The sequence below is a fragment of the Podarcis liolepis genome (assembly GCF_965112155.1).
Source record: "Podarcis liolepis genome assembly, chromosome: 8".
In the NCBI taxonomy this organism is placed as follows: Eukaryota; Metazoa; Chordata; class Lepidosauria; order Squamata; family Lacertidae; genus Podarcis; species Podarcis liolepis.
The window spans coordinates 50,051,367-50,065,153 of NC_139560.1; the positions used below are offsets into that span (position 1 = coordinate 50,051,367).

General features: G+C 44.5%; 1 protein-coding gene across 6 annotated transcripts in view; it reads right to left on the reverse strand.

Moving 5' to 3' along the window:
• SPIRE1 (spire type actin nucleation factor 1) overlaps positions 1-13,787 on the reverse strand; it is an 86,683-nt gene that overhangs the window by 41,595 nt on the left and 31,301 nt on the right. For all 6 annotated transcript variants that reach the window (XM_083518654.1, XM_083518652.1, XM_083518650.1 and 3 more), the window contains exon 4: positions 36-161. In XM_083518654.1, the coding sequence (XP_083374780.1) occupies positions 36-161 (126 nt within the window). The remainder of the gene's footprint in view (positions 1-35; positions 162-13,787) is intronic.

The following is a 13,787-nucleotide window of genomic DNA, read 5'->3' on the forward strand; positions in this document are numbered from 1 at the left end:
GTAAAGCAAACACTCATTACTTTTACCATGCTTACCTCTCTTGCACTTTTAATTCTGGCCAAGAATGTATACAGCTCCATTGTTTCTGCAAATAGTGCGCGGCACACTGCTTGATAGTGATTTGGTGCATCTGATCGAGTTGGCAGATGAGCAGCACAGAGCTAGGGGGGAACAAATGTTTTAATGATATAAGCATCATTGTTCTTGCTCTATTGTTGTTGTTGTTGTTGTTGTTGTTGTTGTTGTTGTTGTTGTTGTTGTTGTTGTTATATTTGTATACTGCCCTTCATCTAAAGATCACGAAGATCAAAAAATACATAACAAAGCAAAAAACAAACCAATAATGCCCTTCCTACAAACGCATTTAAGGGCTATAGAATGTTCAATCAGCCAAAGGCATAGATACAGAGAAATGTTTTTGCCGGGTGTCTGAAGATATATAATAAGGAGCCAGGCAACCCGCATTCCACAAATAGGGAACCACCACAGAAAAGGCTTGTTCTTGTGTTGCTGACCTCTGGGGCTCTGGTGGAATGGGCACACAAAGAAGGGCCTCAGATTATGATTGCAGGGTCCAGGTTGGTTCATGCGTGGTCCTTGAGGTATTGTGGTCCTGAGGCATTTAGAAAGAGAACCTGAAATGCCTGCACTTAAAATATTATCAAATATACAAATGCACGCACCCACCCACCATTTGTACTATAGTGCATGCTTATTGTGTATTTTGATTATTCTATCACTTGGTAGACATGGAATAAGAGTGGAATGCGATAAGGTCTGTGCATAAGCTGGAATACATTACAACAGGAGCAAAAATAGAAGTGGAAGTGCTGCTTAACTAAATTTCTATGGGAAGCTTTTATTTTCAAACAGCTTCTGGGATGCCTAGAAACTGGGTTGCGGTATTCAGTTTTTGCTTAGATCACTAAGAAGATTAGAGCATTTCCATCTACATTCAGAGGTCACATTATGTAAACAGGGGAGTCTTGCCAGCTTCTCTCTCTGGGTTCATTCTCATTTGAGTAGGGAGCACAACTCTCCCAGCCAGCCTGGTGCTAACAGAAATCACAACTATCAGGAAAGATCAAACAAAACTTCTGGCTCCATTTGAATGTACTTCATCAAGAGTGAAACCAAATTACAACAAAATATTCACAACTGACTGACTTCTCAGAGCTCACTTGGCTTCTATATAAGCATTTTCAGATAAAGCCTTGAAATCTGCACCACAACAACTCAGTCTGTCTGGGATCAGAGTTCAAAAGATACACGCTTGCTTCCACTTCTAATCATCATTTGAAAAGAGCTGTATTACTGTTCTCTTTTCTCTAGAGAGTGAAAAAAATTCTTTCCCATGGGACCAAAAAGACCAACTAATGACAATTCTCTGATTAAGCAGCAAAAATATAGCCTGAATAATGTCATGTATTTGCTGTAGAACTGAAAGATAAAACACATTTCGCCAAATCTTCATTTCAGAGGCAAAGCAAAGGCCTTATGTGAGCCCCTCACTTCAACCCTGGGAGATGGAAACATAACATACACTCTCCATGCTGTGTAGTTTTATTCACACAGTCAAAATCTATTTACTGGTTCTTGCCTTTCCTCTCTGATACTAATACCTGCCATCTTCACATCCTTTCAGCCACACAGGCATTTGTGATAAGAAAACCAGGCAGCTGTCCCTAAGTCATTTCTCTCCTTCTACATCAGGGGTGGGGAATCTCTGGCTCCAGGCCAACCTTGGCCTGCCAGGAGGTCCAATTTAGCCCACAAGGCAACTTTCTCCAAGCCATGTATGCTCGCCCATCAGCTGACGTCACTGGTGATATCAGCTGATGAGTGAGAGGAGAGGGTTTAATCCTGAATTGGCTGCATGCCCTGTTCCAAGCAGTAGAATTTAATCTCGACTCATTAGCTGATGAGCAGTAATTAAAGCGCTTCTCAAAAGCACTGCTTGAAACAACTCCTGTGCTTCCTCTGTGTGCGTGAAGGCAGCAGTGTGGTGGGGAAGAATAACCTGGTCTCCAGAAATATTGTTAGACAGCCTTAGGGCCAAACTAGACAGGAGAACCATCACTGATCTCCTGTAATTAAATATATATATATTTGAGAAACTGTTTTATGCCTTATATACCCAGCAGGTCACTGCAGTATGTGGGAGAGCTTCTGCTTCAAACTCCAAAAATACCAGAAGCCTGCTCCACAGTGACTCAGAGCAGGACTTTTGGTGTGGTTGCCCACCTAAGGAGCAGCATTCTTGTTGAGATATGACAGGTGTCCACTATCTGCACTTTCTGGAAACAACTGAAGACACTTTTGTTCTTCTCAGCTGAATGAAGGAAACTCTGCCACAGGCATTGGTTTTATATTGTTTTGGTTTTTTTTAAATCTACTTTTTGGTGGTTTTGTTATTGTGCATCAGCTTGAGATGCTTGAATAGAAGATTAATAAATTAATAATAATAATAAGAAGAAGAAGAAGAAGAAGAAGAAGTTAAAAACAGCTACCAGCTTAAATTGGGGCCATGGCAGGAGGGTGGGGGCGCGCGCGCCAGTCTAAATTGCCTACCACAAAAAGCTGTGTTTTGCCCCATGTGAGGGTTTGATTAGCTGCTTGTGCGTGAAAACGTGCTCCCTCAGAGTTTGTGCGACCCCACAAACCTCCGTGTGTGACGGAGCTCCTCAGACATGTCTGCTCTAGTCACTAGTAGAGTCCGACAGTGGCTGTCTGCGGAAGCGTTTCCAGCAAAGAAGTTCCTTAACGGAAACGCGTCTCCTGGACTCACGGCGTGACAGTTTCCTGCGAGGTGTGGGTCTCCCTATGGGAGACTCCGATACCTCCCCACTGTTCTCGCTGGAAGCCTCCCTGAGCCCTCCCTCCTGCTCGCATTCCCTCAGAGACCCACTCCTCCCCCTGCTGGTCCCTGCTTCAGCAGTTGAGTCTCTTTCATCCTGCCTGAGTCCCTCCACCACCTGATGCTCTGATGGCAGTTCCCTGACATCCACCTCCCCTCCAGGGCCCCCCTCACCCCCTCCCAATTCCTCCCCCCTGGGAGGTGAAGGGCTAAAACCCCGAAACGAATCTTCCTCATCTTCTGACGTCTCGAACAATTCTCTCCATCGATCGTCGTCCTGGCCAGCTGAATCCTCCTCCTCTTCAGAATCTGGGAACCCCTCCAACTCCTCTTCCTCGTCGGTGGTGGCAAAGTATTCCCTTCGGAACCTCGCTACAGGCTGAGGTTTACGTGGGAACCTCTGATGAAAAGTCTCTATTAAAACCTCGTCATTGACATCCTCTGCCCTAACCCAGGTGTTTTCCGACTCCGGTTCCCCTTCCCACATTACCAAATACTCTACCTGATCTCCCTTCCACCTGGAATCGAGGATCTCCGCTACATGGTAGCTGTGTTCCTTCTCCTCCATTGCTGGTCCCCTAGTGACCCTCCCCTCACTGTCTCCTCTATACGGTGACAGCAACGACCTGTGAAAAACTGGGTGCAGCTTCATGTGGTTCGGTAACCGGAGCCTGAAAGCCACTGGATTGACCTGCTGTATGACTTCAAACGGACCCAGCCTTTTGGGTCTTAATTTCTTACAACCTCCTTTGAATGGCAACCCTTGGGTTGACAGCCACACCTGGTCCCCCACCCTGATGCTTTCACCTTCCCTTCTGTTTTTGTCTGCCTGCCTCTTATATTCCTCCTTAGCCCTGTTTAAGTTGAGTTGGAGCTGGCGATGGATCGCTTCCATTTCTTCCACGAACTGTTCTGCAGCTGGAACGCTCCAGTTCTCCCCCTCCCCCCCTGGGAAGGCTCTGGGATGGCACCCGTGATTAGCCAAAAAGGGGCTCATCCCCGTGGACACGTTCTCTGCATTGTTGTAGGCAAATTCTGCCAACGCCAGCTTCTCCACCCAATCATTCTCTCTGTCATTAACATAACACCTCAAATATTGTTGGAGAACCCCATTTGCTCTTTCCGCCTGCCCGTTGGTTTCAGGATGACGGGCCGTCGAGAAATTAACCTCTACATGCAGTAAGCTCATGAGCTTCCTCCAGAACCTGGAAGTAAATTGTTTCCCTCGGTCTGAAACCACCCTCAAGGGGGCGCCATGCAACCTAAACACATTCTCTACAAACAATTTGGCGGTTTCTTCTGCTGTAACCGCATGTGAGCAGGCTATGAAGTGGGCCATTTTAGTTAACAGGTCTACTACAACCATGATGGCTGTTTTCCCTCTAGACCTTGGCAGATCAGTCATGAAATCTATTGCCACTGCTTCCCACGGTCTCTCAGGTGTGGGCAGTGGTTCTAATAAACCAGCCGGCGCCTGCCTCTCCCCCTTGGCTCTTTGGCATTGTTCACACCCTCTCACATACTCCCGCACATCTTCCCTGACCTTGGGCCACCAAAATTCCCTGGTAACCAGCCACATGGTTTTGTGTTGCCCAAAGTGCCCTGCTGTGGGGCTATCGTGCAGCTGCTTGAGTACTTTCTCCCTCAATTCCCCTTCAGGGATATATAACGCTCCCTTATAATACAATGCCCCATTTCTCTCCTCAAAACCACCGGATTTGTCTTCCTCCCCTCTGAGATCCCTGAGTTTCCCCTGGGCGTATGCATCCTGCACCGTACCCTCTACCAATTCCCTTTGCCCCACCAAAGTCGCCCCACACACCCAGCGGTCCTCTGGAATGATATGGGTTTCTTCGGGTGCTCCCTCCCCCTCCAAATATTCAGGTTTGCGTGAGAGAGCGTCCGCCCTAACATTCTCTGGGCCTGGCACATAACAAATCTCAAAGTTAAATTTGGAGAACTCTTGGGCCCATCTCAACTGCCTTTGGTTGAGCACTCGCGCCGTTCTCCAGTACTCTAGATTTTTATGGTCCGTGCACACTTGCACTTTATGTTGTGCACCAACTAGCAGATGCCTCCATCTCCGGAACGCCTCATGAATAGCAAGCAGTTCTCGGTCGTACACCGTGTAGTTCCTCTCGGATTTGTTCAGCTTCCGCGAGAAGAAGGCACACGGACGCCACTCTGACTCCTCCTTCCCCGGCTGCAGAAGAAGCACCGCCCCTATGGCTCTGTCAGATGCGTCTGTTTCAACCCTTAGCTTCTTTCGTAAATCCACATGCAGAAGTTGTTCTTCAGAGGCGAAGGCCCTTTTCAGTTCCTCAAACGCTCGCTCCGCCTCCGCCGTCCATACAAACTTCTTTTTACTGCTGAGACAGTCAGTGATGGGCGCCGTCAGATGGGCGAAGTTGCGGATGAACTTACGATAAAAGTTTCCAAACCCTAGGAACCTCTGCACATCCTTCTTGGTTTTGGGTGTTTTCCATTCCAGCACTGCCTGTACCTTGCCGGGATCCATGGCCAATCCCTTGTCTGACAGGCGGTACCCCAGGAATTCCACCTCCTTGGTATGGAACCGACACTTCTCCAGTTTGACCCACAGCCTGTTGGCTTGCAGTCTGCTCAACACTTCTCTGACGTCTCTCACATGTTGCTCCTCATTCTCAGAATACACCAACACATCATCTAGAAAGGCAACGCAATTCTTGTAGAGCAAAGGGCCCAGCACGTGGTTCATAAAAGATTGAAAACACGCGGAGCCTGCTTGTAATCCAAATGGCATAACGAGGTATTCAAACGCCCCCAAAGGGGTAAACATGGTGGTTTTCCATTCATCCCCTTTCCTTATGCGTATCAGGTTGTACGCCCCCCTTAGATCCAGCTTTGTGAAAATCTTTCCCTTCCTCACCCTGGTCAAAATATCATCAATTCTGGGCATAGGGAACGCCACCGGTTCAGTCACTGCATTCAGCCGCCTAAAATCACATACAAGTCTCGGCTTGTCCGCATTTTTTTTGTCCACAAAGAACACTGGGCTCCCCCCTGCTGCTTTGGACTCTCTGATGAAGCCTCTCTTCAGGTTTTTGTCAATGAACCCTCGCAACTCCTGCATTTCCCTGTCTGACATGGCATACAACTTGCCCACGGGAAGCTGTGCTCCAGGGAGTAAATTGATCTGACAATCAAAGGGTCTATGAGGTGGTAGTTGGTCAGCTTCCTTCTCGCTGAACACGTCGCTGAGATCTGCATACTGTGGTGGTACCTTCACCTTCCCCATTACTTCAGTCCCTGCTAGGGTGGCTTGGGCCCCTGCTGAACCCTTCTCCCCTTTGCAGTGTTCTAGGCAATGTGCTGAACCAAAGGACACCACTCTTTGATGCCAGCCAACCAGCGGATCATGTAGAGCTAGCCAGCTCATTCCCAAAATAATGGGAGCGCCTCCCAGGGTGGCCACATTAAACGCTATCAGTTCTGTGTGCCTTGCCACCCTCATTATCATTGGGACAGTCTGCAAGCGGACTCCTCCTCCCAACAACTCCCTGCCATCAATCGTGGTCACCTGCAGGGGGTTGCTTAAAGGGATGGTCTGTATCTGGTGTTCAGCAGCAAACTCCTTGCTCATAAAATTGCAGGAGCTGCCTGAGTCCAATAGCGCCTTTATTTTTAGGGGGTGCCCATTCTGCAGCTCTAGCGACACTTCAATCACTAGAGCAGGTCGAGGAGCTTCTGGCACGGGCACTTTCACTGCTCTTTGGCCTGGCTGCAGTGCCCCAATTGTGGCAACCAGGCGTTGGCTTTTACCTGCTCCGCTCCCCCTTCTTCTCCCCCCTCAGCAGCTCCCACCATCCCTTGCCATTCCTTCCTCTGGGGGCAGACTCTGGCAAAGTGGCCTGGCTGTTGGCAGAGATAGCATTTCCGGGGCCCCTTTCCCTCCTTCTTAGCTCCCTCGCTGGTTTTTGAAAATGCGCGCGCGCGCGCTGTTCCGATTTCCATCGGCTCTGCCGGCGGGAAAGCTGGCTCAGGAAGGTCTGGAATGCGGAACTCCTTCCAACGTTCCCCTCTCCCTTCCCGCCTCTCCAAGGCTCTTGCCTCCTGCCGAGCTCCTATGGTCAGCGCAGATTTGGTCAGCTGATCCATAGACTCCGCCCTGGGGCTCCGTGCCAGCTCGTCTTTCACCCCCGAAGAAAGACCTTCTTCAAATAGCATTTGAACGGGTGCCGCCGATAAATCCCAACTCAGTCTGTGAATCAGCATGGTAAACTCAGTCCAATATTCACGGACAGATCGACTCCCCTGCTTACAAGCCATTAGCTGTCTGCGCACCACCCCTTCCTCAATATCGCTGGAAAACATGATATCCATTGCACGAAAGAACTTCATTGTGTCCTTTAGTATGTCATTGTGCGTTGCCATTAGGGGTCGAACCCAGTCTCTAGCCCCTTTCTCAAGATGCCCAATTACAAAAGCAACTCGCGATTCCTCATCAGGGAACTCATCGAACTGCACATTAAGGGCATATTGCATCTCTGTCCTAAAAGCATGGTAGTCCTTGGGGTCCCCCCCAAATTTCTGCACCAATCCTGGTACCTTTCTGGGGAATTGAGTGGCTCTCCCCTTCTTGTCTGCATCCTGAGCCCTTCTCTCCTCCAGCCTCGCCGTCTGCAGGGCCAGTTGAACCTCCAACGCTCGGTATCTATCTTCCAAGCTTGGACCAGCTCCAGCCCCTGCTCCTCCGGTTCCGGTTGGTTCGCTCATGATGCCTTCTCTTGCACAGGCAGCGTACAAAGACTGTCGGACTGCTGTGAGGGTTTGATTAGCTGCTTGTGCGTGAAAACGTGCTCCCTCAGAGTTTGTGCGACCCCACAAACCTCCGTGTGTGACGGAGCTCCTCAGACATGTCTGCTCTAGTCACTAGTAGAGTCCGACAGTGGCTGTCTGCGGAAGCGTTTCCAGCAAAGAAGTTCCTTAACGGAAACGCGTCTCCTGGACTCACGGCGTGACAGTTTCCTGCGAGGTGTGGGTCTCCCTATGGGAGACTCCGATACCTCCCCACTGTTCTCGCTGGAAGCCTCCCTGAGCCCTCCCTCCTGCTCGCATTCCCTCAGAGACCCACTCCTCCCCCTGCTGGTCCCTGCTTCAGCAGTTGAGTCTCTTTCATCCTGCCTGAGTCCCTCCACCACCTGATGCTCTGATGGCAGTTCCCTGACACCCCACAAGGGAAAATATACAGGTACCTTGTGGCACCTAGTTATAGTATACATGCGGAGTCTGAATTATTGTCATTCTTCTTATTTTTTGATTTTTTACCACCCTTCACCATAAGATCCCAAGGGGGGGGGGGTTTACAGGAATTTAAAATTCAATATGAAAAACGTTTTAAAAGTGATCATTTTTGCATAACTCTTTACATTTTAAACTAGAAAAGAAGTAATGTATATGAGTGTTTTAAAATTAAAATAAAATCACATGAGCCGTCATTTTCTTTTCTATTTTAAAAAGTTTTTTCAATATAATCAAAAGGAACAAGTCTTGCAAGAACCCGTATGAAAAATTATTTTAAACATATATTATTACTACACACTATTGAATCTAACATGTATTCTGTGTTTTTAAAGAGGCATATCTTCTGGCTGCATATGTTTCATACTTGGTAAAGAATAAGAGCAGGATAAAAATATACTTCCAAAACTCCCACAAATGTCATAAATAAATATACAATAATTTACTCTAGAGAAGAGGCCTATTTTCAGAGCAAGGTGGCTATTATTAGAATGCCATATAAAATGAATCTACCAGCGTAATAATAAGCAAGCAAAATGTGCAGCTATATTCTATTGTTTTAGAATTCAGACCTGCAGTTTATGTCTCCTTATGTAAGGCATTAAAATGCTGCTCAGTATGTAGGACATGTTTTGTCCTTCGTTAGATTGTTTTCTCAGCCAAAAGACAGATTTTGAATTGCATGACCAGATGCAAGTTGTTATTTTGCTTTTTATAAGACATCAGAACAACGGACATCTACTTGTGTATGCATGGGATAACGCCTTACTTGTAAACCTTTTGTCTCGGGGGTTAATTTATTCTCTCTGATTCAATTAATAGGGTCTAGAAGAAAATACCAAAGTTTTGGGGAGGAAACTTCAAGGGGGGATGTGTGGAATCTGGTTATTGGCTTCCCATATTGTAACCATAATTAATACTGTGTTGGTACTTATAAACAATGTATTGTCCAGGAATGACATGAAATCTCCAAACTTCCCTTGAGATTCAGTGCCATTCAATATACTTTGTATATTGAATGGCTTTAAACAGTGACTAAAACAAAGTCAGTCCTGGAGAAAAGTTAGAGAACAGTGGAATCAAATAACATGACATTTTGTTTCAGATTGTAGCTCAGTGTAGCACTTCACAGGGATAATGCATTCTCTGTGTGGGGGAAGGGATTACTGTAACCACCTGGGAGATAGCAGATGGTGTATGGACCCTCTTAAGAGGATCCAAAAGAAGCCGAGCCTAGCATTACCTCAAGGACACGGTTGCGTAGAAACTGCAATGGTAGGAAATGTACAGCAACACTGTGGTTAGGGGCTGAGATTACTAACTTGATCCAAGAACTAACATGGCCCTATTACACTGAAGTCTATGATTGCATTACTGTGCATAAACTTACTGATAATCATTTCCTATACGTCATCTACTACTACAACTAAAAGCACAGCATGGGTTAAATGAGAAGCTTTGAGTCTGAGAAGGTTTGGAAAGTCCTAGCGAAACCCCCCCCCCCAAAAAAAAGAGACACTAAGGGTGCACCCACACTTTCTAGGCACAGGACTTGGATTTCTGTGTCCAAATTTGTGTGTGTGTGTTGTGTTTTTTTTTGTTCTGCTGCTTTTCCCAGGAAAGCCAGCTGTTTACTGTTGAATCAGAACGAACAGTGGGTTTTCTCTGATAACGTGGTGGGACAAAAATACAAAACAAAACTGTTCAGACAGGGACCTAAAAATCTCAGACCTGTGCCTAGAAAGTACAGCAGAAAAGAAGTGTGGATGAGTCCTAAGTGCTGGATTCAGACTTGCATTCAGCTGAGTTCTGCTTGTGCTGGAGGAGGGAGGACAGGAAGTGGAATAGTGTGAAGCACTGCAAGGACAAGGAAGAATCAATAAAGCTTGCCTCCTTACACCATTGGTGAGGAAACCACTGATGGATAATGACCCCTTCTGCTCACAGGCAGTAAACTTTGGATCCAGCCCTATGAAACTGTTACCTGTTATGTTGTGGGTGTTTTTTATGGGTGTTTTATTGTTAATTGCTTCACAGGAAGCAAATAATAAATGAAATGAATGAATGAATGAATAATATGGTTTATTGTTAAAATTTGATCTGAAAGGCAAATATTTCAAGGTTAAAAATTAAGCAAAGTCACAACGACATTTATTAGGGTTGCCAAAAAGTAAAAGTTGTTTAGGCTTTTTTTAGGAAGAGCCGAAGCTTTTTCTTTCTTTTTCTTTGGAACAAACCAAAAATAGTGCTTTTAGAGTTGCCATTCACCTGGGTTTTCCATGACATTTTGCCAATTCAGCAATATTCCCCCTGACAACATTTTTACACCTTAAAACCAGGGCATGTAAGTATGCATGTGTTATGTGAGCCTGAGGGGCTAAAAGAACAAACCCCAAATCAGCATGCCACTGCTGTAATTTGTGTGTTATTGGGTCACTTCCAACTCTATGAATCTATGTGGTGCCCATTTTTTTCTGTTTTAAAAAAAGCTTTCTGAACATTTAATACTGCAGTCAGTCTGCATCCAAGTAAATGGAGCATGAAGCTTCTGCATGCAATTGTGTACTTGATTTGGCCTTGGAGAATGTCTGAAGGAGCAATTTTAGTAGATTGATTTTTGCTGGAACACAAGGACATTTTTACTGTGAATCCAAAGCAGCCTCAGCTTCATCTCCAACCTGCAATATTAACAGTAGACTACATTGCAATACCACTGTAAACTGCTTTCCCCCAGCATATCCCTCTAACATACAAAGGAGAATGTACCCTTTTCCTCCTTTACTGCAGTCCGAAGAAAATCCTTCCTCTGAAATTATTATTCCTGTTAGCACCAAATGGGGATTTCCTCCCAAAGGAAAGAGCAGCTTCCAAGAAACAATATGCATTTAATGTCATGCTTAGTTCCCCCTAAATTTTTTAGACAATGAGGCATGTGTCCTCAGCAGAGATGAGCTTAATACTGCAAGGATTCTGAGGTATTAACTGGAATCATTAGGGCTCCATTCTTCTCAAATTTACTTAAGAAATAAGGATAACAGAAGCAAAACAGGTTTGCACTGGCAGACTAATATGTGGAACTTTCCACAATGTGAATGAAAACTTGGATCTCCAACCTCAGAGCTATAGCAGAATCAATTGGACTGTTGTCTACTGTAACCAAAGGAACAAAGAGCACTAGAACACAAACTCTAAGAGGTACAGTTTTCTATGTACTTCTACAGCACAGTGATTCAAAGCGATGTTTGCACAGAATACCATTACAAACAGAAATCAATATTTAAACTACCAAGCAGATAATATGAATCAATCAACAAAATGCAGGATGGAAGGTGGTGGTGAACAACAAGAACTAGAATTTAGAACAAGAACTTGCTAGTTCCAAGTCTCAAAATCATAATTCAAAGGTAACTAATGCTATAATTGTGCTTCAAAAACAATATCTGGTGTATAATATTTCCTTTCCACAAAACACACAACTATAGTTTCCAATCCAACCCCCCCCCCGACTACACAGTCAGCAAATGTAATACCTAAAAGGTGAAGTAAATTCTGAAAAACAAGTCTGAACAGCTTATTTTGATAAGTTTTCTTTCTGTGGTTACTAACAATTGTGAAAGCATATCAGATGCTATGCTTCCAGTGAAGCCGCAAATTTAAAGCATACCTAAAGATTTAAGCCAGAAACAAGAGGAATCTTAAATGCACATGGTTGACATTTCCATGGATGACATTTCCATGGACAATTATTGTTGGCCATTCTGTGATGGACAGTTACTTAAGATGCAAAGTCAATATTTCATGATCACTCATTACTTTTACAAGCATGTATTTTATTGCCATATTATCTGAACATCATGCCTGGCTTCTGGAGACTTTCCAACTGAAAGTGTGAAAAGTAGAAATTCCAAAACACTGCCATGCTCCTGCTAACATTATGGTTGATAATGTATTGCTGATGGATTTATAAATTTCTGTTTGCTTTGTCATTCTTTGCTGTTAACTGTTTTTACTGTAATCTATACAGCAGCTATGACTTTGCATAACACAAGCTTTTCAAGTACAGCTGAATAATGTATTTTGTCCTTATTTACTGAAATAGGAAAATTAATAGACCTATTTCAAATAAAATGTTCATCGCACAGTGGCGAACATCAGAAGACTATTAATTGTGTTACTTTTCCAATTTCTGTGATTTTCTCTAGAGCCGCTCATTAATCAGCACAGCTAAAACTTTAAGGACAGTAAAGTCTATGCTCAGGGATGAAAAGAAGAGATTGACTTGCTGATCCTCAGTTCAGATTATTTGCTGTCTTATCCAATTTGCCTGGGTGGATTTAACACCATCATGCTGATAGTGAAACTGAAAGATGCAACCCACTCCGCAGTGTACTTATCAGTGTTAAAGTCTGGACAGCAAAGGTGTTTGTACCATGAGATGAACTCACAGACAGATCAGATCAGCTTTGGAACCGATCAGTACAACTTGTCTGCCTGAAAGTCAGGCACTTCATTCTGCTTTAGCAATTAGGTTTGTTTTGACAAGTGGCTATAACACTGCTATGTCACTAAGGGCCAAACTAGGTAAAACAATGAGGTCTATCTGATGTCACCTCTCACATTTTTTTACATTAAAAACAGTGGTGTGGAGGCTTAACTTCCCCCTCTATTTAAAAAAGCTGCCATCTCCCTGCACAGGAACGTATCAGCACATCATAAAAAGACAACTGCAAATATTAGTTCCCAATCTCAATGCCTTTCAAATACATCATAGAGAAATGCTCATATCTACTTCACAACCAAGAAAGCTGAATGCTGGAAGATTCAGGACAGATATAAGAAAGTATTTCCTCACACAGCGCACATGGAAATTGCTCCCACAAGATGGCCTCCAACATGGATGGCTTTAAAAGGGAATAAGACAAATTCAAAGAGAATAAGGGCTATCAGTGACTACTAGCCATAATGGTTATGTTCTTCCTCTGCTGTCATAGGAAATATACCTCTTAATACCAGTTGCTGTGGGCCTCCCATAGGCATCTGGTTGGCCACTGTGAGAACAGTACTAGACTGGATGGCATCTTGACCCGATCCAGTTGGACTCTTAGGTTTTTAAACAATCTTGAGATTGGGATGTTTTATTGCCACCCTAGGCACCTTTGGGAGGAAGGGATAAACAAACAAACAAACAAACAAACAAACAAACAAACAAACAAGTGTTCAGATGTGAGAATAATTTTGCAATAGCAATCAATTCCCTTTACTGATCATATTTTTCAGTACTAGCTACATTACTCTCAGCAGAATATCCCTTTTTACTTTAAAATCAGGAAGGAGAGGTGGTTTAGTTCTCCATATATTGTTTGAGATATAAACAGAGAAGGTGTTGCAGCCAAATCTAATTTAGCCCTCAGTTCTCTAAAATACTTTTTATTGAGTTCCTGCCCTCAATTTCTCTCAATGAGAGGCTGACCGAGATTCCTCCCCTCAAACAACCCCAAAATTCAGTGCATATTTTCAACCCAAGGATTTATGCTGCAACTTGCTTCTTCTCTGTCAGTATCTGCATGAAAAGCATGCTGGCAGCAAGACAGCAGTGCAGAGCTCCTAGTTAATGTCCTGCCAAACAAAAACTTGAGAAAGTAAGCTTGAA